General features: G+C 37.5%; 1 protein-coding gene across 2 annotated transcripts in view; it reads right to left on the bottom strand.

The window, feature by feature from the left end:
• The window catches only part of LOC128221074 (carboxypeptidase M-like), a 30,632-nt gene extending 10,791 nt beyond the window's left edge, over positions 1-19,841 (bottom strand). The window contains exons 1-3 of one of the 2 annotated variants that reach the window (XM_052929514.1): positions 19,101-19,841; positions 4,076-4,435; positions 840-934 (exon numbers count right to left, since the gene is read on the bottom strand). In XM_052929514.1, the coding sequence (XP_052785474.1) occupies positions 840-934; positions 4,076-4,235 (255 nt within the window). In that variant the 5' untranslated portion in view covers positions 4,236-4,435; positions 19,101-19,841. Of the gene's footprint in view, positions 1-839; positions 935-4,075; positions 4,436-9,275; positions 9,317-19,100 lie in introns of those variants that run through there. The other variant, XM_052929515.1, reaches the window with a different exon arrangement.
• Between the last annotated feature and the right edge of the window lie 6,271 nt (positions 19,842-26,112).

Raw genomic sequence — 26,112 nt, 5'->3', positions numbered from 1 at the left:
TTACGGTACATGTCGTTTACCCAAAATCCTAATCTTTGAAATCAATACATGCACCTTATATTAAAATGTTTGGATATTTTTTTCTTTATCCTTTATGTAATTTTGAAGCATATACAACTACTTTATGCGTACAGACCATTTTCGAGTTTCCCCATACTGTATAGCACGTACCAATCGGAATTAAGTTTCCAGTAAGGAACAGTTAAATATAAAATATGTAATCTTGTAGTATACTTATAATATAAACGTAGTACCGTTTTTTATGGTGAGTATAATACACTTATAATATAAACGTAGTACCGTTTTTTTTATGGTGAGTATATTACACTTATAACATAAACGTAGTACCGTTTCTTTTAGGGTGAGTATAATACACTATAATATGTACTTTGTATCATCTCTTTTTTGGGTGAGTATATTACACTTATAATATGAACTTTGTATTATAATTGGGGGGGGGGGGGGTAGTATATTGCACTTATGATATGAATTTGGTGTCATCTCTTTTTGGGGTAAGTATATTACACTAGAAATATGGACTTGGTATCATCTCTTATTGGGGTTAGTTTATTACACTTAAAATATGAATTTGTTATCATCTCTTTTTGCGGTTAGTATATTACACTAAAAATATGAACTTGGTATCGTCTCTTTTTTGGGTTAGTTTATTAAAATTTTACTATGCATTTGGTAGTGTCTCCTTTTGTGGCGAGTTCATTTCACATATACTATGAACTTACTATCATCTCGTTTTGGGGTGAGTATATTGTACTTATACTATGAATTTGGTATCGTCTCTATGTGGTAAATATATATACATATTTAAGTTGGTATATTACCTCGTTGCCATGCATGTTCCCGATGTATTTCACGTGCGGACGGAGATCCGTGCTCTCCGTGGAGTTTCCAATAGCCAGAACCCACAGGGGCTTCCCTGCAAATAACCAGGAAATTCAATGGACGTTTTTAAATGAAGAAAATGTCAGGCATGGATCACATCTCACATTATGTCAACACATACTTCTGTAAGGACTTTATCGCAAAATAATGAGCTCTGTTTGTATTTTGTTCATTTAAATGCAAACAGTTTTCATTTGAGTGGTCGAAATTATGCTTTGGTCGATTGGATGGCAGTATTTTTCAGAGCTGCCGCACATTTAATTCGGTGCATCAGCAGTCCGCCGTTGTTCGTGTTAATCAGGTGAATCGGTATATTTTTTTTATCAGAGGCTGGGCCAAAAGACAAACTATAATCTCGACCAATAAGATGGTTAAAGGGTTGTTATTATTATGTTTTTACTAAAACGAAAACAATGTTTATGCGACATGTGTCAAATTTAACCGTTTAATTTGGTAAATACAGATAAACAATATGTCACTCTTAAGTAACTTAAACCGTATCAAAGTATCAGTAAGCAATTTCATGTCGAAAAAAGAATATCATACGTAATAAAATTTCAGATCTATCAATGTTTTGTCGAAATAAACAACACAAATTGTTATTTGCGACAACCTGTAGGCTAGAGATGTTCAGGTACACAATTTATTTTCCTAATGCAACGTTATACGTTATCATCAAAGTATCAATACATCCATCATTATTTCACAAAAGGCTCTCCTTTCAGAAGCTTTTAAACCACTAAGTATTAATCAAGTATCACAAACGTGATGACATAAGTACAATTTGGCTACGTGATAATTAGAAATGTGAGACTCGGGGAACGATTTATTACATTACGTTTCTTGTTTGGAATGAAATACAACCTTTTATGATATGCTTTCAAACGGTTATAGAGAATTATATGTGAAATAAAAAGGAAAGTTCACGGTTGAAACAGTGAAAATATCGATTTGATATTTCACTGTTTAAAATGTTAGCCCGCTCTCTTGCTCAAATCAGAAGTCAACGCACATAATGCTGGGACCCAATTTCAACAACGTAAGTTCCGGAATTATGTTACGCGCGCTTACATATAAGCTTACATTTTATATCATTTTTGAGCGAACAATAAAAAGGGGAAAAGCGTTTGTTCGTGAACACTTAAAGTGAATATTTAACTCAACAAAAATCGCTATATATCTTTTCCTAAACTCGTTTCAGATTTTTTTGTATTAAAGGGGCTTGCTTAAGTTTTTTTTAAAATAAATTTGATTTCACGGAAATGCATCTAAAACACTAACATTATGATTATTTATATTTATTTGATACTGACATTGCAAAAAAACAACAAAAACGAGTATATGAAAAAAACTTAAATATCAACGTTTGTTAAAGAGTTCCATCCGTCAGTATCTTAGTCTTACGGACACGTAAAATGAATTGCTACACTTTAATTTCGTCATAGGAAAAAGTGCATTTACTATAACATGAGAGAGTCCATTTAAATGGCAATTCATGTAAGATCGTAAACATCTACATCTTTGATAAAGATGAAAACAGACCTTAAAAACCACATCACTGTCACGTTTAATAATTGATAAAATAACAAATCAATCAGAATTTGAATTGTTTTCGGTTTATTTTTTAATGATGGATCCAGTAGCGTTGATGTTATAAGGGCGTGTATTTCAAAATACAATTTATTCCCACGCTGTTTAAAAAAAAAGATATAACATTAATTTAGTTTATGAAAACAGATTTTCATCAATAATTTAACCGCAAATGCTGAAAACATCGAAGTCCGTCTTACGATACGATCTTGTTATAACTCGATACATAAAAGCCTAGTAAATGCACTTTTCAAATCTCGTTATGTTTTTTCTTTAAAATATCGGATTCCATAAACTGAACTGACACTTCCGTCTCAACAGTCACATACACGTGTAAAGCAACAGGTTATTATGGTAACGATATAATTACTCATAATTGACGATATTGCACCATTTGTTTATATAATGGTGATTGAAAAGATACACTTCAGTTTGTTTGTGTCTGTTATGTGTATCGTTAATTGTATTCAAATAGGAATTATTTAGTAAGGCCTACTGTGTATGATGCAATTCATTGTTTTATGTATCTATGTATTAATTAATACTAACTTAACTATTAGAATTATGCACCAGTCAATTGTAACTACGGCCCCTCCAGGTCCGGGGAATAGCGGGGACTTTGACTGTCGGTCAAGCCAAGCCCGGGTAAAACCCCCGCCCTACGGAGACGAAATGATGGTAAAATCCCCGCCAAATGCCCCCGCACCCCAGGGACCCTAAGTAAGGCACATTCCCCGCTATATTTGGCATGACTATATTTGGCATGAATACAAAACCACCGCATTCATCCGGCACTTCGGGGCCACCTGCAAGGTAAAAACACGGCCCATTTCCCCGGATATCCCTGGTATACCCCCGGACCTTAGGGGGCCACGGTTACAATTGACTGGTGCATTACATTGAACCTTCTTTATTTTATTCTCGTTTCATTTTCATACATATCATGTTTATTATTGTATATATGCTTATGTTGTATAATAATGTTTTATCATGAGATGAGGAACAAATATTTATTACTTTTTTAAAAATGTTTTGAATGTTGAATCGAATTAAATGAACTCATTATTGGGAAACATAACACAATGAATTTGAATTTGCACTTTCGAGTGGACCAATAAAAATCGAGAATTGTTCAAATTGTCTGCCATTAATTTTACCTTGATCAATTCCGACGAATGCACTAAAACACGTGTCCTAGAGTAATTGCGGTCAGTCTGTGTTTCCACTAAGGCTTACTAGTTAAACTAGTGTCAGTTGCATATACTCGGTGTTTACATTTTTGTGTGGACCAATGACAATCGAGGATTTTTCAAATGTTCTGTTCATCTACAGATCGATTCTGACGAATGCACCAAACACAATAAATACGATAAAGTCAAATGTTGACGAACTATAGGAAATAGAGCAGACAACCTGGAATTGCGGCCAAAGTATGACTATTTCCTTTCGATCGCAAAAAAAATAAATAATTATAATGTGTACCGTTAAACGGAGTCGGAGGGAACATACTATACATGAACAGCTTTCCTCCCCGAAAACAGAGCGAAACTTTTCCCATTAAACTATTGAAATGAATGTCCCTTACCATTTCCAGTTGTCCCTATTTGATACAGATTTGTAATGTCGGGGTAGGTCTGGTTCACGGAGACGAGGTACGCTTCCAGGGCCGCGTTGTCATGGTGGTCGAAGCTCAGGGTCGCGTCGCTGCCAAGCAGGCTCGCCAACAACAGCAGGCATACCAGCATCGTTCTAGATCGAGTGAAGATATTTGAAGGTGAACGCCGTATGCTGATAAAGACTGGTCTCTACGAATGATGAAGGTACTTGCGGACAAAAAATGCCGACAGCGAAGTCCCGATCCTTATGCGTTTAAGATGAAGATAAAAGTCCGCTCACTATACGATGGATGGGCTATCTAACGTTGCTTGTGGTTGCTGGGCGAAGACTGAAATGGTATTTTATCATTGTTAGGTTTGTTTCAAAGCATTATGCGCAATGTTATCATATATTTGGACACCAAAACAGAAAACATACATCTCAATACATTACTGACCCCCTAAAATTGGGGGTACTTCATGATATGTGCAATATGTACCAAGGTGAGCCAGTAAAGGTTCCTGGCCGGCTTCTTTTCACTATGTCTTGGGTATCGGATTTTTTTTTTCAAATTAATCGTTGATCTTTTCGTTCATTCATTTTACAAAAAGGAGTGTATAACTCTTTGGCCTCAAACTCGGACACCAGGCTTTAATGAATATGTACTCGGGTGATTCAGTCGATACGGACGAGAAGATTGACCTCAAGACTCAAACCTCAAAGATTGTCGGTCAATTATATTTAATTTCAAATATATGTTATTTCCTAAAGGTTATTGTTTTCTTTTGTGGACAAAATCGTGTACAAATAAGTGAATGAAAGGGTGAATACTTATTATCGTTGATCGTTGACAGTGAACAGACAAGATATGTTTATCTTGAACGAGCCAAATTGTTAAAGAAGAAAAGAAAACAACCGCGTTAAATTTCGTATTTCGTTTTCCTTGGCAAGAAACGCGTCGTTGAAAGAAACTCCGGTGATGCATAATTACAAAGTGCATCCCTTGGAATGTGCATATCATTAGTTTCTAAAAAGTATATCATCTTTTCATTATCTTAAAGAATGAAATAACTGTTGTTTTATAAATTGTTGTGTTTTATTGAGTGTCTGTCGGCGTGTACATGATGTTTATTGAAATAATTGGTATGTTAATTAAACATGATTTGTATAGAATAATTATATTCAAAACATCAAAAGTTCTTGTATAGAAATGTATAAGTGCGATGCAGATGTTTTATGATTTACCAAATGCATATTGTTTTTGTTTGTTTGTTTTTCTTCATAGAAGGCCACATTGTAATTATGATGTTGTTATGGTTGAACCTGTAATTATGTCATAATGTGTTTATGCCTTCTCTAAATAAAGATATTATTATTATTATTATTATTATTAGTAGTAGTAGTAGTAGTAGCAGCAGCAGCAGCAGCAGCAGCAGCAGCAGCAGCAGCAGCAGCAGCAGCAGCAGCAGTAGCAGTAGCAGTAGTAGTAGTAGTAGTAGTAGTAAGTAATAGTAGTAGTAGAAGTAGTAGTAGTAAATGTCAAAAACGTTGTCAACGTCATGGTTGTTATGTTTGAAATCTGTATTGCTGTGGAGGATTTCCGAATACACTTGTAATCTGCAGTATTGCTTACAAGATTTGAGACTACTGTTTTAGCTGTACTGGTTTTATTTGAATATATGAGGACATCATTAAAAATGCACCTTTAAAGACCTAGTTTTATCCTTCTATTCGTGACCCCCCCAACCCCCCCCCCCCCAAAAAAAAAAAACAAAACAAAAAAAAAACGTGTATTGTACACAGCCTCTGTGTATTGATCTAAATCTAATTGCCTAATTGTCTTATCAGATCTCCGATCTGAATATCCTGCTGTGCAGTTTTGGAGGTTTTATTATAGAAATGGACCCTAAATGGCTCTGAGCCAATAAACAAATAAACAGGACACTGGCCCCTACGGTGACATCAGTGCAATAGCAGGAGATGCACAGCAGGGGATTGTCATGCCAAACATTCCTCAAACTAGGCCTTTAAAAGTAAGCAACGGTGTCGTTAATCAAGTTGTAAACTTTTACAAAGAAGTTCTAACACGACATGTTACCAAAGTTATGTCGACTTGACGAGTTGTAACACGACATGTTACCAAAGTTATCTCGACTTGACGAGTTGTAACACGACATGTTAATAAAGTTACCTCGACTTGACGAGTTGTAACACGACATGTTACCAAAGTTATGTCGACATGACGAGTTGTAACACGAAATGTTACCAAGTTATGTCGACATGACGAGTTGTAACACGACATGTTGCCAAAGTTATGTCGACATGACGAGTTGTAACACGACATGTTGCCAAAGTTATGTCGACTTGACGAGTTGTAACACGACAGGTTACCAAAGTTATGTCGACTTGACGAGTTGTAACACGACATGTTACCAAAGTTATGTCGACATGACGAGTTCTAACACGACATGTTGCCAAAGTTATGTCGACTTGACGAGTTGTAACACGACAGGTTACCAAAGTTATGTCGACTTGACGAGTTGTAACACGACAGGTTAGCAAAGTTATGACGAGTTGTAACACGACAGGTTAGCAAAGTAATGTCGACTTGACGAGTTGTAACACGACATGTTGTCAAAGTTATGTCGACTTGACGAGTTGTAACACGACATGTTGTCAAAGTTATGTCGACTTGGCGAGTTGTAACACGACATGTTGTTAAAGTTATGTCAACATGACGAGTTGTAACACGACAGGTTACCAAAGTTATGTCGACATGACGAGTTGTAACACGACAGGTTACCAAAGTTATGTCGACATGACGAGTTGTAACACGACAGGTTACCAAAGTTATGTCGACTTGACGAGTTCTAACACGACATGTTGTCAAAGTTATATCGACTTGACGATTTCTAACACGACATGTTATCAAAGTTATGTCGACATGACGAGTTCTAACACGACCCACGACATTTTGCCAAAGTTACGTCGACTTGACGAGTTCTAACACGACAGGTTAGCAAAGTAATGTCGGTTTGACGAGTTGTAACACGACATGTTGCCAAAGTTACGTCGACTTGACGAGTTCTAACACGACAGGTGAGCAAAGTAATGTCGATTTGACGAGTTGTAACACGACATGTTGTCAAAGTTATGTCGACTTGACGAGTTATAACACGACATTTTGTCAAAGTTACGTCGATATAACAAGTTATACGACTACATGTTGTCAAAGTTTTGTCGACTTAACGAGTTATACCACGACATGTTGTCAAAATTACGTCGACTTAACGAGTTATACCACGACATGTTGTCAAATGTATGTCGACTTAACGAGTTATACCACAACATGTGGTCAATTTTCTGTCGACTTAACGAGTTATACTACGACATGTGGTAAAGGATATGTCGACTTAACGTGTTATACCACGATATGTTTTCAAATTTCTGCCGACTTAACGTGTTATAACACGACATGTGGCCAAAGATATGTCACTTATTAAATTGATATGACGATTTTTTTAATGGAACAATCAACTTGAACATGCTTTGTCGGTTTTTATTAAGGCATACGAAATTAATGTTTTCAGCATAATACCTGCGCTAGAATCTCTTTAATACCGTAGTAATGGTATGGTACCATCTAGTGTTTTGCCGAGGATCGATTATAATCGACAATTGATCAAAAGGAGACAACGTCGGCCACAATCGATCGTGAAATTTTAACAATCGATTATAGAAACAAGGGACGTAACCGCTACCGATTATTATTTTTTTAGTGTTCTGAAAGAAAATGTTCTTGTAAAATAAACGGATTATCGATATTATTTTTTCTGTCCGATTCCCAACACTAGAACCATCTAATTTATAATATTTTCTTGTAGACTAGATGTAGCTGTATTGGATTAAAGGCTAACAAAGAACAAGAGGGACAATATGGCCCCTGATATCGCTCACATGAATTCCTGGAAAAACTAGGGAAGCAAGCTAGTGCCAAGGAAGTCATTGGATTCTAAGACAAAATTTGATTGCTAAGGAAGTACGTGACTTTTAATAGATAGGAGGCCGATGGTTGCTAACGAATGTGATGCGTAGCTAGGGAAGCAGCCTATGCTTACTAAGACAAATGTGATTGCTAAGGAATGTGATGGTTGCTAAGGAGATTCTTTGGTTATCATGGTTATTGAAGCAAACTACGGCTTTGTAATTCATAGGTTGCGGAGATAAAATATTGTTACAAACGAAATTTTTGTTTGCTAGAGGGTTCGGTAGATGTTGTGGTAAGTGATGTCTGCCAGGAAAGTATGGTTATACGATTATATCCCTAATAGAGCTATTGAAAAAGCGACGGTTGTATTAAAGCGGACCGTGCACGAGAATTTCGAGTAATCCTACTATCCAATATACTGTATTTAGAAAGGCCATGCTAATAATCTAATCTTTATTTTTCGGATTTTTTTTTTTCTTTTTATAAATCTGTTTTTATTTATTTATTAATGCATTTTTTGCTCATTAATTTATTCTCGGTGCTAGGACAAACACTTTCGCCTCGGACAACATTTGTTTTTAATTGTTTTCATAATTTTAAGTCATATATAAATTAGTTTTATTTTATTTATTGATTTCAACATATAACTTCTTAAGTCAATTTTTAACTTTAAATGTTTTCATATGTTTAAGTCATATTAAAAGAAAAGTATAAATATTTTAAACATACAATTTTTTAAGTCTTCAATTGTTTTCATGTATTTAAGTCCTATTAAAAGAAAAGTCTAAATGTTTTTTTACATATAACTTGTAATTTCAATGAAATCAACGAACACGAAGTATTTCAGATATTATAAGGTTATTACAGAAAATACCCAGTGCGAAACTTAATTTAATAAATAGACTGAAGTTAAAAAAATGACTCAAGATGTTTTAAGAAGACCGACCCAGTCCGCTATCTCTAAACCTATTAACTTTTTGAATATGAGCAGTGTTATTTAACCTAATAAATACAAAACATCATAACGGAGTTTGTCAACATATGTTTATTGTTGTTTTATGTGAATTGAACATTCTTTAAAACAACGCTATTATTCATGTAGACACTTTCCGCTTTCATAAAAGAGTTTAAAATTCATATTTTATGCAATCGTTTTTGTTTCCTTTACTCGCGATTATTAACAAAATTAGTATAAACTTACCGCTAAATATGGTCTACAGCTGTTATTCCGTAATGCAAAACTATACGAATGCAATATTTAGTATCAAAGACGAACCTTTATCTCAGCGAACAGCCAATGACAAAGCTCCATCAAATATCCGTTTCATTTCATTATCTTCACACTCTATGCTTACAGTATCATAACGTATGCATTGTGTTTACTCTCATGAGGGTGGTGGAAAATGACAATCAACATGTTAAATGGACTAGACACAAGATGGTTCCAAAATCGGCAAATACTGTATTTCTTAAAACAAAGCTAGACTTGTTAATACGAGCTAATATAAGGCCGATAACACATCACTTTACGTGATTAAAAGAATATTTTGACCCGTTTTAAAATAGCGCATAATTGTTTCAAAGTTTATAATGTGTATTTTTGGCATGTGAAAGTCACGTGATAAGTATAAATATATATATGGACGCTATTTTTAAATTAAATGGTATTAACGTGGTAGACAGACCCAGTAAGTTTGTGAATTGGAGAAATACGCCAAAAACTTCTAAAGATACATGCGAAGTAAGCGATGTGGTACGCCAGTAAGTAAGATTCAATGATATGTACACAGCGATATCAATGTTATGTTAGTTTTTGACATTTGTTTTGCTGTTGTATCATCTAGTGTCAAGTCCCATTAAGGAATCCGACACACAAATAAGCTGGCTCTCTGATAATTCCATTAACCTTGATGTTAAATTTGAAAAGGTGTTTGCTTTCTGATTACATGTCGAGGGTGAATGCGAAAAGGTTCTAAGTGACATTAAATAAAGAAGCAGTTAGAACTTTTTCGCTTTCACCCGTCGATATTGTACTTCAATTAGGTTACTAAAGTGATGTTAAGCATAGAGATTTTATACGTGCTTTTGACATTAACTGGAAGCAGGCGTAAAATGATCTAGTTAGCAAACTTTAAAGGCCAAAAAAACCTGTTTATATTATATTGTCATAATAATTATCGTCAATTTTTAACATTTTCTTTTTCTTCTCATGACGCACTTTGAAATGGTATCCAAAACATTATTTGAGGGCTAAGGGCAAAACTGCGATTTTTGTGTCGGATTCATTAAATAAGGCCAACTGCCGTAAAAAAATAATATCAAGAAAAACCTATAAAAAGTTCTAAAATAAATAATTCAAGTGGTTAAATCGTTAGCATTAAAGTTGCTGTTTCCTTTTTCTTACTTTAATATCGCCAGCCAATTATTTTTACAAAAATGAACGCATATAGGAAGAGGAGGCCGATTATTATGGTGGTGATGATGATGATGATGATGATGATGATGATGATGATGATGGTAATGATAATGGTGGTGGTGGTGGTTGTGGTGGTGATGGTGGTGTGATGTTGATGATGTTGTCGTTGTTGTTGCCACTGCTGCTGCTGCTGCTGCTGCTGCTGCTGCTGCTGATGATGATGATGATGATGATGATGATGATGATGATGACGATGGTAGTGGTGGTGATGATGTTCTTGATGATGATGATGATAATGATAATGATGATGATGATGATTTTTAAAAACATTCTCCAAGCGACAAAGCCAATACATACGATATTTGGTAACCAACATTGTCTTAAGAGCCTCTACAAAACAAAGATGGTAATGACATTGATGAAGGAAGGCGGCAATAAAAGGTATTAAAAGGAAGGATATACATGGGAGCCACCGCGGCTACCGCGTGCACATCAATATGTCAACTTCACGAACAGTCTTAGGTGATGGCAGCGACAACGAGTAACGCTCGTCTGTTAAGAGAAATAAGTGTAGCATTCACATCGCTTTCAGTGTGAAATAATCAGAGGATGTATGAATACCGTTATATATGTGAACTAATTGACGACGGTTGTCCTCAGTTTGAATATGTCTTTCAGAAATCGTATGCGAGTTCAAACGGTAAGTGTGATATTATCTTCAACCTACCATAGCTAAGTGGGTATTTATCGCAGTCTTGCAGTGAATGAAAGGTTAAAGGTTGACAACAGCCTGACTCCGCCACAGAGACGAGCTTCATCACACGCCTGAGGTCAGAGAACATATCGATGTTTTTTATTATGAAAATTTAGCTTGAATTTTCAGCTATACCAAAACTTGGGACATTTCGTGCCCAGATATTTCGGACATATTTTACCGATTTCCCTATTTTGAGTTTACATTTCAGGCCTTTTTCTGCCCATCTCACGGATTAGAATATCTTACTTATTTTCAATGCCAAATATGTATATATTTTTTCTCAATTTCCAGAAGAAAATCCAAATGAGAAGAAATCACTGTCACGAAAGCCTGTCTTCTTGACTTACACCTAGCCCCTTAGCCAGGGTTTTGGCGCGGGAAAAATTCATTCGGAACATTTGTGTATTTACAATTATAAATGCATATATTAGTCCTTTTGGGTGACATTCAAGGTTCTATACATTAATTTCACAGAGAAATGTTGCCCAAAATGATGATTTTGTTGAGTATCTTTATTCCATATATTGCCAATTATTACACGACTTGATATATTAACAAGTACTTTGTCTAAATTGACAATAAAGTCCTAAAATCTCTTCCCGCTTCTGTAACTTTTACGTCGCAAAATTTCCCATTTTGTCTAAGGTGTTTTCCCTAAAATGGATAGAAAGAGCCCTGCATTTGGTACCTTTTGGACTTCCCCGATCTACTGGGATGTTTACCTTGATCGTTTACAACTCTTTAGTCGTAAACACACTGACAATATGTAATTCAATGTGTTGAATGTGAATTCTTTACTAAAAGCTATTCATGTAATTTGTCATTTGCATATCTTTAAAAAAAACTAAAAATAATTATAGGGTATCGCGGATATCAATCTAGTTATTTCAATGTAGACCACATTGCAAACGCATTGCATGTATATTAGGATCATTTTTCCATTAGATATCTACTGCATGCATCAGATCGACAACCTCGCCCCGATATCTGTGAGTGGCATGCTGATAGCTTAGAGCTTCGGTGATAATGACTGTACACAGTGATAAGGCTCACAGTGATTATGACTGTATGCAATGATAATGCTCACAGTGACAATGACTGTACACAATGATAAGGCTCACAGTGACAATGACTGTATGCAATGATAATGCTCACAGTGACAATGACTGTACACAATGATAAGGCTCACAGTGACAATGACTGTACACAATGATAATGCTCACAGTGACAATGACTGCACACAATGATAATGCTCACAGTGAAAATGACTGTACACAATGATAATGCTCACAGTGACAATGACTGCACACAATGATAATGCTCACAGTGACAATGACTGCACACAATGATAATGCTCACAGTGACAATGACTGCACACAATGATAATGCTCACAGTGACAATGACTGCACACAATGATAATGCTCACAGTGACAATGACTGTACACAATGATAAATGCTCACAGTGACAATGACTGTACACAATGATAATGCTCACAGTGACAATGACTGTACACAATGATAATGCTCACAGTGACAATGACCGTACACAGTGATAAGGCTCACAATGACAATGACTGTATGCAATGATAATGCGCACAGTGATTATGATTATGTTTACACTGATAATGGCTGTTCACAGTGATAATTACCGTTTATAGTGATAATATTCACACTGGAAATGGCTGTTCACAGTGATAATTGCAGTTCATAGTGATAATGTTCACAGTGACAATGGCTGTTCACAGTGGTAATTACCGTTCATAATAATAACGTTCACAGTGAAAATGTTCGCATTGGTAATGGCTGTTCACAGTGATAATTACCGTTCATAATAATAACGTTCATAGTGATAATGTTCACAGTGGTAATGGCTGTTCACAATGATAATTACCGTTCATAATAATAACGTTCACAGTGATAATGGCTGTTCATAATAATAACGTTCACGGTGATAATGACTGTTAACAGTAAAAAATACCGCCCATAATGATAATTTTCGCAGTGATAATTACCGTTCCTTATGATAACGTTCACAGTGATTTTAAATGTTCACAGTGATAATAACCGTTCCTAGTGATACTGTTCACAGTGTGACTGACTATCCACTGTGATGATATTCACAGTTATAATGACTGTTCGCAGTGATAAAGGAATTAATATCAGAATGATCACTCAAGTTACTAGTTTGTATTGAGTCCTCAATATTGTAAATAATATATCATGATGACAATGGCAAGTTTAATTATATTCTTCATATGAGGTCCTGTACTGTACTGTAGTATAAGGTCGATTGATGCCCTGTACTGTACTGTATTGTACTGTACTGTACTGTAGTATAAGGTCGGATTATGCCCTGTACTGTACTGTACTGTACTGTACTGAACTGTACTGTACTGCACTGCACTGTACTGCACTGTACTGTACTGTACTGTACTGTACTGTACTGTACTGTACTGTAGTATAAGGTCGGATGGTGCCCTGTACTGTACTGTACTGTACTGTACTGCACTGTAGTATAAGGTCGGATGATGCCCTGTACTGTACTGTACTGTACTGTACTGTACTGTACTGTACTGTACTGTACTGTACTGTACTGTACTGTACTGTACTGTACTGTACTGTACTGTACTGTACGTACTGTATTGTACTGTACTGTGGTATTAAGTCGGATGATGCCCTGTAATGTACTGTACTGTACTGCAGTATAAGGTCGGATGATGCCCTGTACTGTACTGTACTGTAGTATAAGGTCGGATGATGCCCTGTACTGTACTGTACTGTACTGTACTGTAAGGTCGGATGATGCCATGTGCTGTACTGTATTGTACTGTACTGTACTGTAGTATTAGGTCGGATGATGCCCTGTAATGTACTGTACTGTACTGCAGTATAATGTCGGATGATGCCCTGTACTGTACTGTACTGTACTGTACTGTACTGTACTGTACTGTACTGTACTGTACTGTACTGTACTGTAAGAGCCGATAATGCCATGTTATGTACTGTATTGTGCTGTCACATGATTAGCTGTTTTACTCTGCGTTGTACTGAACTGTACTGAAGTGTTGGATCATACAATGGCCTGTACTGTAGTGTATTCGCAGGAGCTATGTTGTACCGTACTGTACTGCAGTGTGTGGTCTTATGATTGCCTGTACTGTAGCGTACTGTCACGTGCTATGTTGTACCGTACTGTACTGCAGTGTGTGGTCATATGATTGTCTGTACTGTAGTGTACTGTCACGTGCTATGTTGTACCGTACTGTACTACAGTGTGCGGTTATATGATGGCCTGTACTGTAGTGTACTGTCACGTGCTATGTTGAACCGTACTGTACTGAGTACTGTACTGCAGTGTGGGGTCATTTGATGGATTGTACTGTAGAGTAATGTCACGTGCTATGTTGTACCGTACTGTACTGCAGTTTTGGGTCATATGATGGTCTGTACTGTAGTGTACTGTCACGTGCTATGTTGTACCGTACTGTACTGCAGTGTGCGGTTATATGATGGCCTGTACTGTAGTGTACTAGCATGTGCTAAGTTGTACCGTACTGTGCTGCAGGGGTGGTCTTATGATGTCCATTACTGTAGTGTACTGTCACGAGCTATTTTGTACCGTGCTGTACTGTAGTGTGTTGTCCTATACCTGTACCTGTACTGTAGTGTATTCGCAGGAGCTATGTTGTGCCGTACTGTACTGCAGTGTGGGGTCTTATGATGGCCTGTACTGTTTGGGGTCATAATTATGATGGTCTGTACTGTAGTATACTGTCACGTGCTATGTTGAACCGTACTGAACTGCAGTTAGGGATCATATGATGGCCTGTACTGTAGTGTACTATCACGTGCTATGTTGAACCTTACTGTACTGCAGGGAGGGGTCATATGATGTCCAGTACTAAGGTGTACTGTCACGTGTTATGTTGTAGCGTACTATATTGTAGTGTGGGGTCATTAATGTCCAGTACTGAGGTGTACTGTCACGTTCTATGTTGAGCCGTACTGTACTGCAGTGTGGGGTCATATGGTGGCCTGTTCAGTAGTGTACTGTCACGTGCTATGTTGTGCCGTACTGTACTGCAGTGTGGGGTCATATGATGTCCTGTACTGTAGTGTACTGTCATGTGCTGTGTTGTACCGTATTGTACTGCAGTGTTGGGTCATGTGATGTCCAGTACTGTAGTGTACTGTCGCGTGCTATGTTGAACCGTACTGTACTGAGTACTGTACTGCAGTGTGGGATCATATGATGGCTTGTTCTGTAGAGTTGTGTCACCTGCTATGTTGTACCGTACTGTACTGCAGGGGGTGGTCAAATGATGTCCTGTATTGTAGTGGACTGCCACGTGCTATGTTGTACCGTACTGTACTGCAGTGTTGGGTCATATGATAGTCTGTACTGTAGTGTACTGTTATGTGCTATGTTGTACCGTACTGTACTGCAGTGTGGGGTCATATGATGTCCAGTACTATAGTGTACTGTCACGTGCTATGTTGTACCGTACTGTACTGCAGTGTGGGGTTATATGATGGCTTGTACTGTAGTGTACTGTCACGTGCTATGTTGTACCGTACTGTACTGCAGTGTGGGGTCATATGATGGCTTGTACTGTAGTGTACTGTCACGTGCTATGTTGTACCGTACTGTACTACAGTGTGGGGTCATATGATGTCCAGTACTATAGTGTACTGTCACGTGCTATGTTGTACCGTACTGTACTGCAGTGTGGGGTTATATGATGGCTTGTACTGTAGTGTACTGTCACGTGCTATGTTGTACCGTACTGTACTGCAGTGTGGGGTCATATGATGGCTTGTACTGTAGTGTACTGTCACGTGCTATGTTGTACCGTACTGTACTGCAGTGTGGGGTCATATGATGGCTTGTACTGTAGTGTACTGTCACGTGCTATGTTGTACCGTACTGTACTGCAGTGTGGGGTCATATGATGGCTTGTACTGTAGTGTACTGTCACGTGCTATGTTGTACCGTACTGTACTGCAGTGTGGGGTCATATGATGTCCAGTACTATAGTGTACTGTCACGTGCTATGTTGTACCGTACTGTACTGCAGTGTGGGGTCATATGATGGCTTGTACTGTAGGGTAGTGTCACGTTCTATGTTGTACCGTACTGTACTGCAGTGTGGGGTCATATGATGGCTTGTACTGTAGGGTAGTGTCACGTTCTATGTTGTACCGTACTGTACTACAGTGTGGGGTCATATGATGGCTTGTACTGTAGGGTAGTGTCACGTTCTATGTTGTACCGTACTGTACTGCAGTGTGGGGTCATATGATGGCTTGTACTGTAGGGTAGTGTCACGTTCTATGTTGTACCGTACTGTACTGCAGTGTGGGGTCATATGATGTCCAGTACTATAGTGTACTGTCACGTGCTATGTTGTACCGTACTGTACTGCAGTGTGGGGTCATATGATGTCCAGTACTATAGTGTACTGTCACGTGCTATGTTGTACCGTACTGTACTGCAGTGTGGGGTTATATGGTGGCCTGTACAGTAGTGTACTGTCATGTGCCGTGTTGTACCGTATTGTACTGCAGTGTGGGGTCATATGATGGCTTGTACTGTAGTGTACTGTCACGTGCTATGTTGTACCGTACTGTACTACAGTGTGGGTCATATGATGTCCAGTACTATAGTGTACTGTCACGTGCTATGTTGTACCGTACTGTACTGCAGTGTGGGGTCATATGATGGCTTGTACTGTAGTGTACTGTCACGTGCTATGTTGTACCGTACTGTACTGCAGTGTGGGGTCATATGATGTCCAGTACTATAGTGTACTGTCACGTGCTATGTTGTACCGTACTGTACTGCAGTGTGGGGTCATATGATGGCTTGTACTGTAGGGTAGTGTCACGTTCTATGTTGTACCGTACTGTACTACAGTGTGGGGTCATATGATGGCTTGTACTGTAGGGTAGTGTCACGTTCTATGTTGTACCGTACTGTACTACAGTGTGGGGTCATATGATGGCTTGTACTGTAGGGTAGTGTCACGTTCTATGTTGTACCGTACTGTACTGCAGTGTGGGGTCATATGATGGCTTGTACTGTAGTGTACTGTCACGTGCTATGTTGTACCGTACTGTACTACAGTGTGGGGTCATATGATGTCCAGTACTATAGTGTACTGTCACGTGCTATGTTGTACCGTACTGTACTGCAGTGTGGGGTCATATGATGGCTTGTACTGTAGGGTAGTGTCACGTTCTATGTTGTACCGTACTGTACTGCAGTGTGGGGTCATATGATGGCTTGTACTGTAGGGTAGTGTCACGTTCTATGTTGTACCGTACTGTACTGCAGTGTGGGGTCATATGATGTCCAGTACTATAGTGTACTGTCACGTGCTATGTTGTACCGTACTGTACTGCAGTGTGGGGTCATATGATGTCCAGTACTATAGTGTACTGTCACGTGCTATGTTGTACCGTACTGTACTGCAGTGTGGGGTTATATGGTGGCCTGTACAGTAGTGTACTGTCATGTGCCGTGTTGTACCGTATTGTACTGCAGTGTGGGGTCATATGATGGCTTGTACTGTAGTGTACTGTCACGTGCTATGTTGTACCGTACTGTACTACAGTGTGGGTCATATGATGTCCAGTACTATAGTGTACTGTCACGTGCTATGTTGTACCGTACTGTACTGCAGTGTGGGGTCATATGATGGCTTGTACTGTAGTGTACTGTCACGTGCTATGTTGTACCGTACTGTACTGCAGTGTGGGGTCATATGATGGCTTGTACTGTAGGGTAGTGTCACCTGCTATGTTGTACCGTACTGTAATGCAGTGTGAGGTCAAATGATGTCCTGTACTGTAGTGTACTGCCACGTGCTATGTTGTACTGTGCTGTGCTGTGCTATGTTGTACTGTACTGTACTACAGTGTGGGTCATATGATGTCCAGTACTATAGTGTACTGTCACGTGCTATGTTGTACCGTACTGTACTGCAGTGTGGGGTCATATGATGGCTTGTACTGTAGGGTAGTGTCACCTGCTATGTTGTACCGTACTGTAATGCAGTGTGAGGTCAAATGATGTCCTGTACTGTAGTGTACTGCCACGTGCTATGTTGTACTGTGCTGTGCTGTGCTATGTTGTACTGTACTGTACTGTACTGTACTGTACTGTACTGTACTACACTGTACTGTACTGTACTGTACTGTACTGTACTGTACTGTACTGTACTGTACTGTACTGTACTGTACTGTACTGTACTGTACTGTACTGTACTGTACTTCAGTGATGGGTCTTATGATGCAGTTTAAGGTCACATGCTACCCTGTACTATAAAGTATTGCCATAAATACGGTATAAACCGGTCCTGTCATATACTGTTCTGTATTGTGCTGCTGTGTAAGGTCACATGCTGCCCTGTTCTATAATGTACTGCTTTTTATGACGGTATAAACCGGTCCTGTCATATACTGTGCTGTATTGTAAGGTCACATGCTGTTCCGTACTAGAATGTACTGCCATCATCACGGTATAAACCGGTCCTGTCATTTATACTGTCCTATATTGTCCTGGTTGTCATTCACATTCCTATACATCAGTATTCATTGACAGCTGTGCATTATTCTGTATATTTAAACGAGGACCCAGTTGTAAAACTCATTGATTTCTCTATAGGGGTGAAGTGATTGTTTCACAAGTATACTGATATATCATATTAATAATTATCACTTGCCGCCTTGTAATCGATATCAGACACAATTATATTGATGTATGTTTTATATTATGGTTACAGAAGCTAATGGGTTATCTAGCGATATTGGATTTGTTATGAATCATATAAAAATCTAAAGAAATTACCTTTTTCAATATTTTTCTCGAAATATTGTCTTTATTTCAGATAACAAAGATGGTTGTTGTTGATAGCCACGCTTATCGCTTCCACGGTCATATGCACGAGTCAGCACCGCACTCCGCACGTGCTATCCAATGAATGCACCACAATTCCGCTCACTCATTTATCGAAAGACATTCGGCAGAACTCACACAATGTTTTAGCTTAATCCAAGTAAATTCACCACATTTTTTTCTACACCTGCTTACTTTCCAATAAATACGAAAGTCTGTTTTCAACCCACCTTCAATTCAGATTAACATCTAGGAATTATCCAGTAATCGAGAAGAGTATGGATAAACCGTGAATTTTATACATGCACATTTAACGTGCATGATTATTACCCTGTGTTGGCCATGTGTTTCAGGCGGATCGCGCGGTTGAATCCCGGGGGTAATATGAGTTCAGCGATCACTGCTGTAGGATTCACCTGCCTCTATCATCTCAATATTGATTGAATTCTCAAGGTATTTTGAACTTGACCTACTTAAATATCACTGTTAAGATTTTCATACTCCAGCACTAACCTCCGGCTACTGTTTTATTCGTCTAAAGAGCTCAGTCTCCGCGTCAATACATATCTTGGTCACTCACACTAATGCTAATTAATTACGATAATGCATAGCAATTAACTACGATAATACTGCTCATGATACCAGAATACTGATATACTTAGTATATACGAAGTATAATATACAATTAATGACAGGCCACAACCTGTCCGGTTTATTTTTGTCGTAAAAAATGACCTCATAACCAGACAGAAGCTTTTTATCAACGATTATCGAGTTAAGGTATGAACTAAACATGAAAGTACCTGCACTTCAACTTAAGTGGTTTATTTAACGTTGGTTATAGGATAATTAGATAATTACGCCCATCATCGTGTTTGCTGACAGCTGATTTGTTTTTCTTCCTTGTTGTTTATAAATGATGATGCCCGAGGTGATAGAGTTGATACTGAGTTTTATATAATGTTGGTGTACACATATTAAATGAAACGGTTTAAAGTGATACTAGTATTTTAAATCAATACGCACATGTATAACACACATAAATTTTGAGTGATACACCTTTAATTACTTACTAAATAATGCATTTATGGAAAATATTAACTACTGATAACAAGATTGTAACCGTGTATTTCATAGCCGAAAACGATTAAAAGGTTCACAATGAGCCTCTATCGTCTCATAAGGTATAGAAATATGTTTTGTGCACATTTCTTTCAAATTAAACACGATATCCTTCATAAGAACCATTGTTTTCGATGTCGATTTATCCTTTTCGGTAAATTAACACGACTGTATGAAATGTGAACTGCTGATTAAGGAGTAAGTCAGTGCATGTTTAAATGACTATAGTACGTTTATTTCAATACCAATATGCCTACTATGTATTGACTTCAATGAAAACCGTGATGTTTATTAGCGGGATCGACTTCACACAAGTTTTACGAATAGAATTTCGTTCGCACATAGACAATATTATGACTAATACAACTATGTATATATATAGGGTTTAACAGTGGCGTAGCTAGCCCTCTATTCACGTGGATTCAAAACTGTGCGATGGCGCCGGGGACATGCCTCCTCGGAAAGTTTTGAAAACCATGGTGCAATCTGGTTCATTCTGAGGTGCCGCATTGACATCGCGTGGAATCTTTGTCTTATACCGTCATTACAAACCGTAGGGCACTTTTAATGAGTATTTAATAACTCGTCCTCAAATTCGTAGGCTACGTTTGTTTGTATCTTGTTAAATACTGGAAAATGGACAGTTTTAGGACCTTGTAGTCAAGTACGAATACGGCACCTTTGGCTAATATTATTTTATTTCTTTGCCATAATCATATGGATTCAGCCACGTACTCGGCGTATACGCAGCTACGCGCATGTATACATATAAAAAACATCCGTATCAAGTATGATCGGAACTACCTTCTTCACGGATTAAAGCTGCACTCTCACTGATTTACCGTTTTGACTACTTTTTTTATTTTTTGTCTCGGAATGAACCAATTTTTGAATAAATATCAGCAAACCAATGATATAACAATGCTGACAAAAGATTAGATCACAGTTTTCATAATATTTTCGTTCGAAAATTTAGGTTTTATGGCTAAAAGCGTTACCAACGGTTTAAGAAAAATGAATAAAACATCTTTTTTTAAATTAAGTATCAGAATCCGCAATCTAATTTTTTGTCAGCAGTTTTAAATCACTGACTGGTTTCCATGCATTGTCGCATAATTTGGCTCGTTCTAAGACAAAACATAAAAAAGTCAAATTGTTCCATCCGTGAGAGTGCAGCTCTAAGATCGAACATTTGAAATGACGAAAAACGTATTTATTTTAGAATTTTTAATTTTCAACAACTAGCGAGCTCAGTATACATCATTTCATACAAGTCAGTCTGTTTGAAGAGGATTGCTTGAGGTTGAACAGAAATCGGTTCAAATTACATTTGCATTCAAAAGCAGAAGATCTAAAAAAAATAATGCCCTTTTTTGTTGTTTCGTGTTGATTTTAATTTACGAACTAAGATATTTACGTATTTGTGAACTTAAGTCTCTAGTTTTCAATATTTAATTTATTTGCAAATATATTATCAAGAAGCCATCTGATATTGTTGGCTTAAAAATCTGCAACATTTTGGCCCAATAGTGTACTCAAATTGTGGAAAGACTTTTCTGTTTTAATGTGAACGGAATTTCAACAAATCTTCGGCTAAAGATTTCTTTGTTCTATTTACTCACCAACTCCTTAAAGCTACACTCTCATTAGCTATACCATTTTAACAACTTTTTTTTATTTTTGTCTTGGAAAGAATTTTTTTGCGTACATATCTGTAAACCAATGATAAAAGGTTGCTGACAAAGATCAGATCGTATATTTTCATATTCCCGTTCGAAAATTAATGTTTTATGGCTTAAACCGTTACTAACGGTTTACGAAAATTCCATAAACATCAATTTTTTAACTTAATTATAAAAATCAGCGATCTAATTTTTGTCAGCAGTCTTATATAACTGGTTTCAATGGATTTTCGCAATTTTGGCTCTTTCTAAGACAAAAAATAAATCAAAGTTGTCAAAACGTTCACTCTGTGAGAGTTCAGCTTTAACACACCAAAACTTTTGAAAGGGACCACCCCACTCTGTCGATATTAAATGGAATATTAAGTTTTGAAACGTGTTAGTTTTTGTCTTTTGCGAACGCACTTTGTAAAGTCGAAGTCTTCAATGACAAGGCTCTTAAATGTTCTAAATCGACGGTTTTAAAGATAATCATTACGAAACATTTTTAGACACGGATAAATAATTACAACTATGTGATTTACAGCGACAATATATAACAATGTAATTAAATTGTGCATCTCTATGGCTTATACATTTAATTGCAATTCATTAATATAAATATTGCATATTTGCATTCTTTTAACGCGTTTTTTTTATAAGTTTTAAGTGTGTGTGTGTGTGGGGGGGGGGGCATTTTAAAAATCGCCATGTTTGGAATTTTAGTTGATCATATACAACATGTGAGCATACACTTTTGTTCTGCAATTTTAATCTTCAAGAAGCAATTTATAGTCGGCTTAACATTTATACTGTTCTGTTCTTAGAGTAATAACCCCAAATTCATATTTCTTCTAAATATGAAAATATTCTTAATGCAGCTTGGGACAATATTCACACAATCGGCATAATCCAAAGTCTGCAACTTTGCTGACCAGTGAAGCAACATATACCATTGAGATTGAGTATTACTTCATGCAGAAAATTGAAAATAGTTTGATAAAAAACATACATGTATGCAAGCGTTTGTTAACATTCCATTGATTATAAATCGAAGGGAGTTAATCCAGTACCCATGAGAAACTATGCCTTCATTTTCATCAACAGTAATAGTATGATGCAACCTACAATGAAGTTGACAAAAAGTCGGACAAAAGCATATTTACCAATTTTGCAGAGAACAATGCGAGTCTGCATTTTACCTGACTCAAAATGGTCAAGTTTTTTGCATAAAAAAGTTGTTCACCGCTGGAGATGAAAACCGTTGTGTATACGCTCCTAAAACTTAAATCGACGAGCGTTTGATGAGAATGAAAATTTAGCATGATTTTTCAGCTATATTAAAACTTAGGACATTTCGTGTCCAGATATTTGGGAAATATTTTACCGATTTTCCTATTTTTTGATTACATTTAAGGCCTTTTTACTGCCCATCTCACGGGTCAGAATATCTGACCCATTCTCCATGCCAAATATGTGTATTATTCCCAATTTCCATAAAAAAAATCCCAAATGAGATGAAATCACTTTCACGAAAGCCGGTCTTCTAGACTTACTCCTAGCGCGGGGACAATTCATTCGGAACAATTGTTCATTTACAATTATAAATGCATTTATTAGCACTTTTGGGAAAATTCATGGCTCTATACACTAATATAAGAGAAATGTTGCCCATAATGATGATTTTGTTGGGTATCCTTATTCCCTATAATGCCAATTATTACACGACTTGATTTTTTTTCTCAAGTATTTGTCCCAAATTGTCAAAAAGGCCTCACATTTCTTCCCGCTTCTGTTAATTTTACGTCGCAAAATTTCCCAATTTGTCTATGGTGTTTTCCCCAAAATGGATAGAAAGAGCCCTGCATTTGGTACCGTTTGAACTTCCTCTATCCACTTAGATGTTTACCTTGATCGTTTACTACTCTTTAGTCGTAAATACACTGACAATATGTAATTCGATGTGTTGAATGTGAATTCTTTACTAAAAGCTATTCATGTAATTTGTCATTTGCATATCTTAATTTTTTTTTTTAAATAATTATAGGGTTATAGGGTATCGCGGATATTAAAACCGGTTATTTCAATGTAGACCACATTCCTAACGCATTGCAAGTATATTAGGATCTTTTTTCCGTTAGATATCCACTGCATGCATCAGATCGACAACCTCCTCACGATATCTGTGAGTGAGATGCCGATAGTTTATAACTTTGGTGATAGTGAGGGTTCACAAGGATACGGTTCAAAGCGATAATGCCTGTACACAGTGATAAGGTTCTCAGTGATAATGCCTGTATGCACTGATAATGCTCACAGTGATAATGATAACATTCGCAGTGATAATGATTATGTTCACACTGATAATGACTGTTCACAGTGATAATTACCGTTCCAAATGATACGTTCACAGTAATAATGGCTGTTCACAGTGATAATTAACGTTCCTAGTGATACGTTTACAGTGATAATTACCGTTCCTAGTGATAAGTTCGCAGTGATAATTGCTGTTCACAATGATAATTACCGTTCATAGTGATACGTTCACAGTGATAATGGCTCTTCACAGTGATAATTACCATTTATAGTAATACGTTCACAGTGATAATGCCTGTTCACAGTGATAAAAATACCGTTCAAAATGATACGTTCACAGTGATAATGGCAGTATACAGTGATAATTGCTGTTCACATTGATAACTGCCGTTCAAAGTGATACGTCCACATTGATAATGGCTGTTAACAGTGACAATTACCATTGATAGTGATACGCTCACAGTGATAATCGTTTTTTCACATTGATAATTAACGTTCAAAAGGATACGTTCACAGTTATAACGGTTGTTCCCAATGATAATGGCTGTTCACAGTAATAATTACCGTTCTAAGTGATACGTTCACAGTGATAATGGCTGTTCACAGTGAAAATTACCGTTCCTATTGATACGTTCACAGTGATAATTACCGTTCCTAGTAAAACGTTCACAGTGATAATGGCTGTTCACAGTGATAATTACCGTTCCTAGTGATACGTTCACAGTGATTATTACCGTTCCTAGTGATACATTCACAGTGATAATTCCCGTTCCTAGTGATACGTTCACAGTGATAATGGCTATTCACAGTGATAATTACCGTTCCTAATGATACGTTCACGGTGATAATCACCGTTCATAGTGATAAGTTCACAGTGATAATTACCGTTCATAGTGATAAGTTCACAGTGATAATAGCTGTTCACAGTGATAATTACCGTTCCTAGTGAAACGCTCACGATGATAATGGCTGTTCACAGTGACAATTACCGTTCCTAGTGATACGTTATTCAGTCTAGTGTCATAGATCGTTCTGTACTGTTGGGTACTGTCATGTTCTTTATTTTACCGTACTGTACTGCAGTGTGGAGCCATATGGTGTCCTGTGGTGTAGTGTACTGTCATGTGCTATGTTGAACTGTACTGTACGGTCTAGGGTCATATGATGTCATGATCTGTAGAGTGACATCATGTGCTATCACTTTGCTGTACTGCACTGTACTGTAGTGTAAGGTCACATGCTGCCCGGTACTAGAATGTACTGCCATCATCACGGTATACACCGGTCCTGCCGTATACTGTACTGCACTGTACTGTAGTGTAAGGTCACATGCTGCCCGGTATTAGAATGTACTGCCATCATCACGGTATACACCGGTCCTGTCGTATACTGTCCTGTATTGTACTGTAGTGTAAGGTCATATGCTGCCCGGTACTAGAATGTACTGCCATCATCACGGTATACACCGGTCCTGTCGTATACTGTACTGTATGGTACTGTAGTGTAAGGTAACATGCTGCCCGGTACTAGAATGTACTGCAATCATCACGGTATACACCGGTCCTGTCGTATATTGTCCTGTATTGTACTGTAGTGTAAGGTCACATGCTGCCCGGTACTAGAATGTACTGCCATCATCACGGTATACACCGGTCCTGTCGTATACTGTCCTGTATTGTACTGTTGTGCAAGGTCACATGCTGCCCGGTACTAGAATGTACTGCCATCATCACGGTATACACCGGTCCTGTCGTATACTGTCCTGTATTGTACTGTAGTGCAAGGTCACATGCTGCCCTGTACTAGAATGTATTGCCATCATCACGGTATACACCGGTCCTGTCGTATACTGTCCTGTATGGTAC

Source organism: Mya arenaria, chromosome 16 (genome assembly GCF_026914265.1).
Source record: "Mya arenaria isolate MELC-2E11 chromosome 16, ASM2691426v1".
NCBI lineage: Eukaryota > Metazoa > Mollusca > Bivalvia > Myida > Myidae > Mya > Mya arenaria.
Note: the sequence above shows the minus strand (reverse complement) of the source record. Positions and strands in the feature narration are given on the sequence as shown.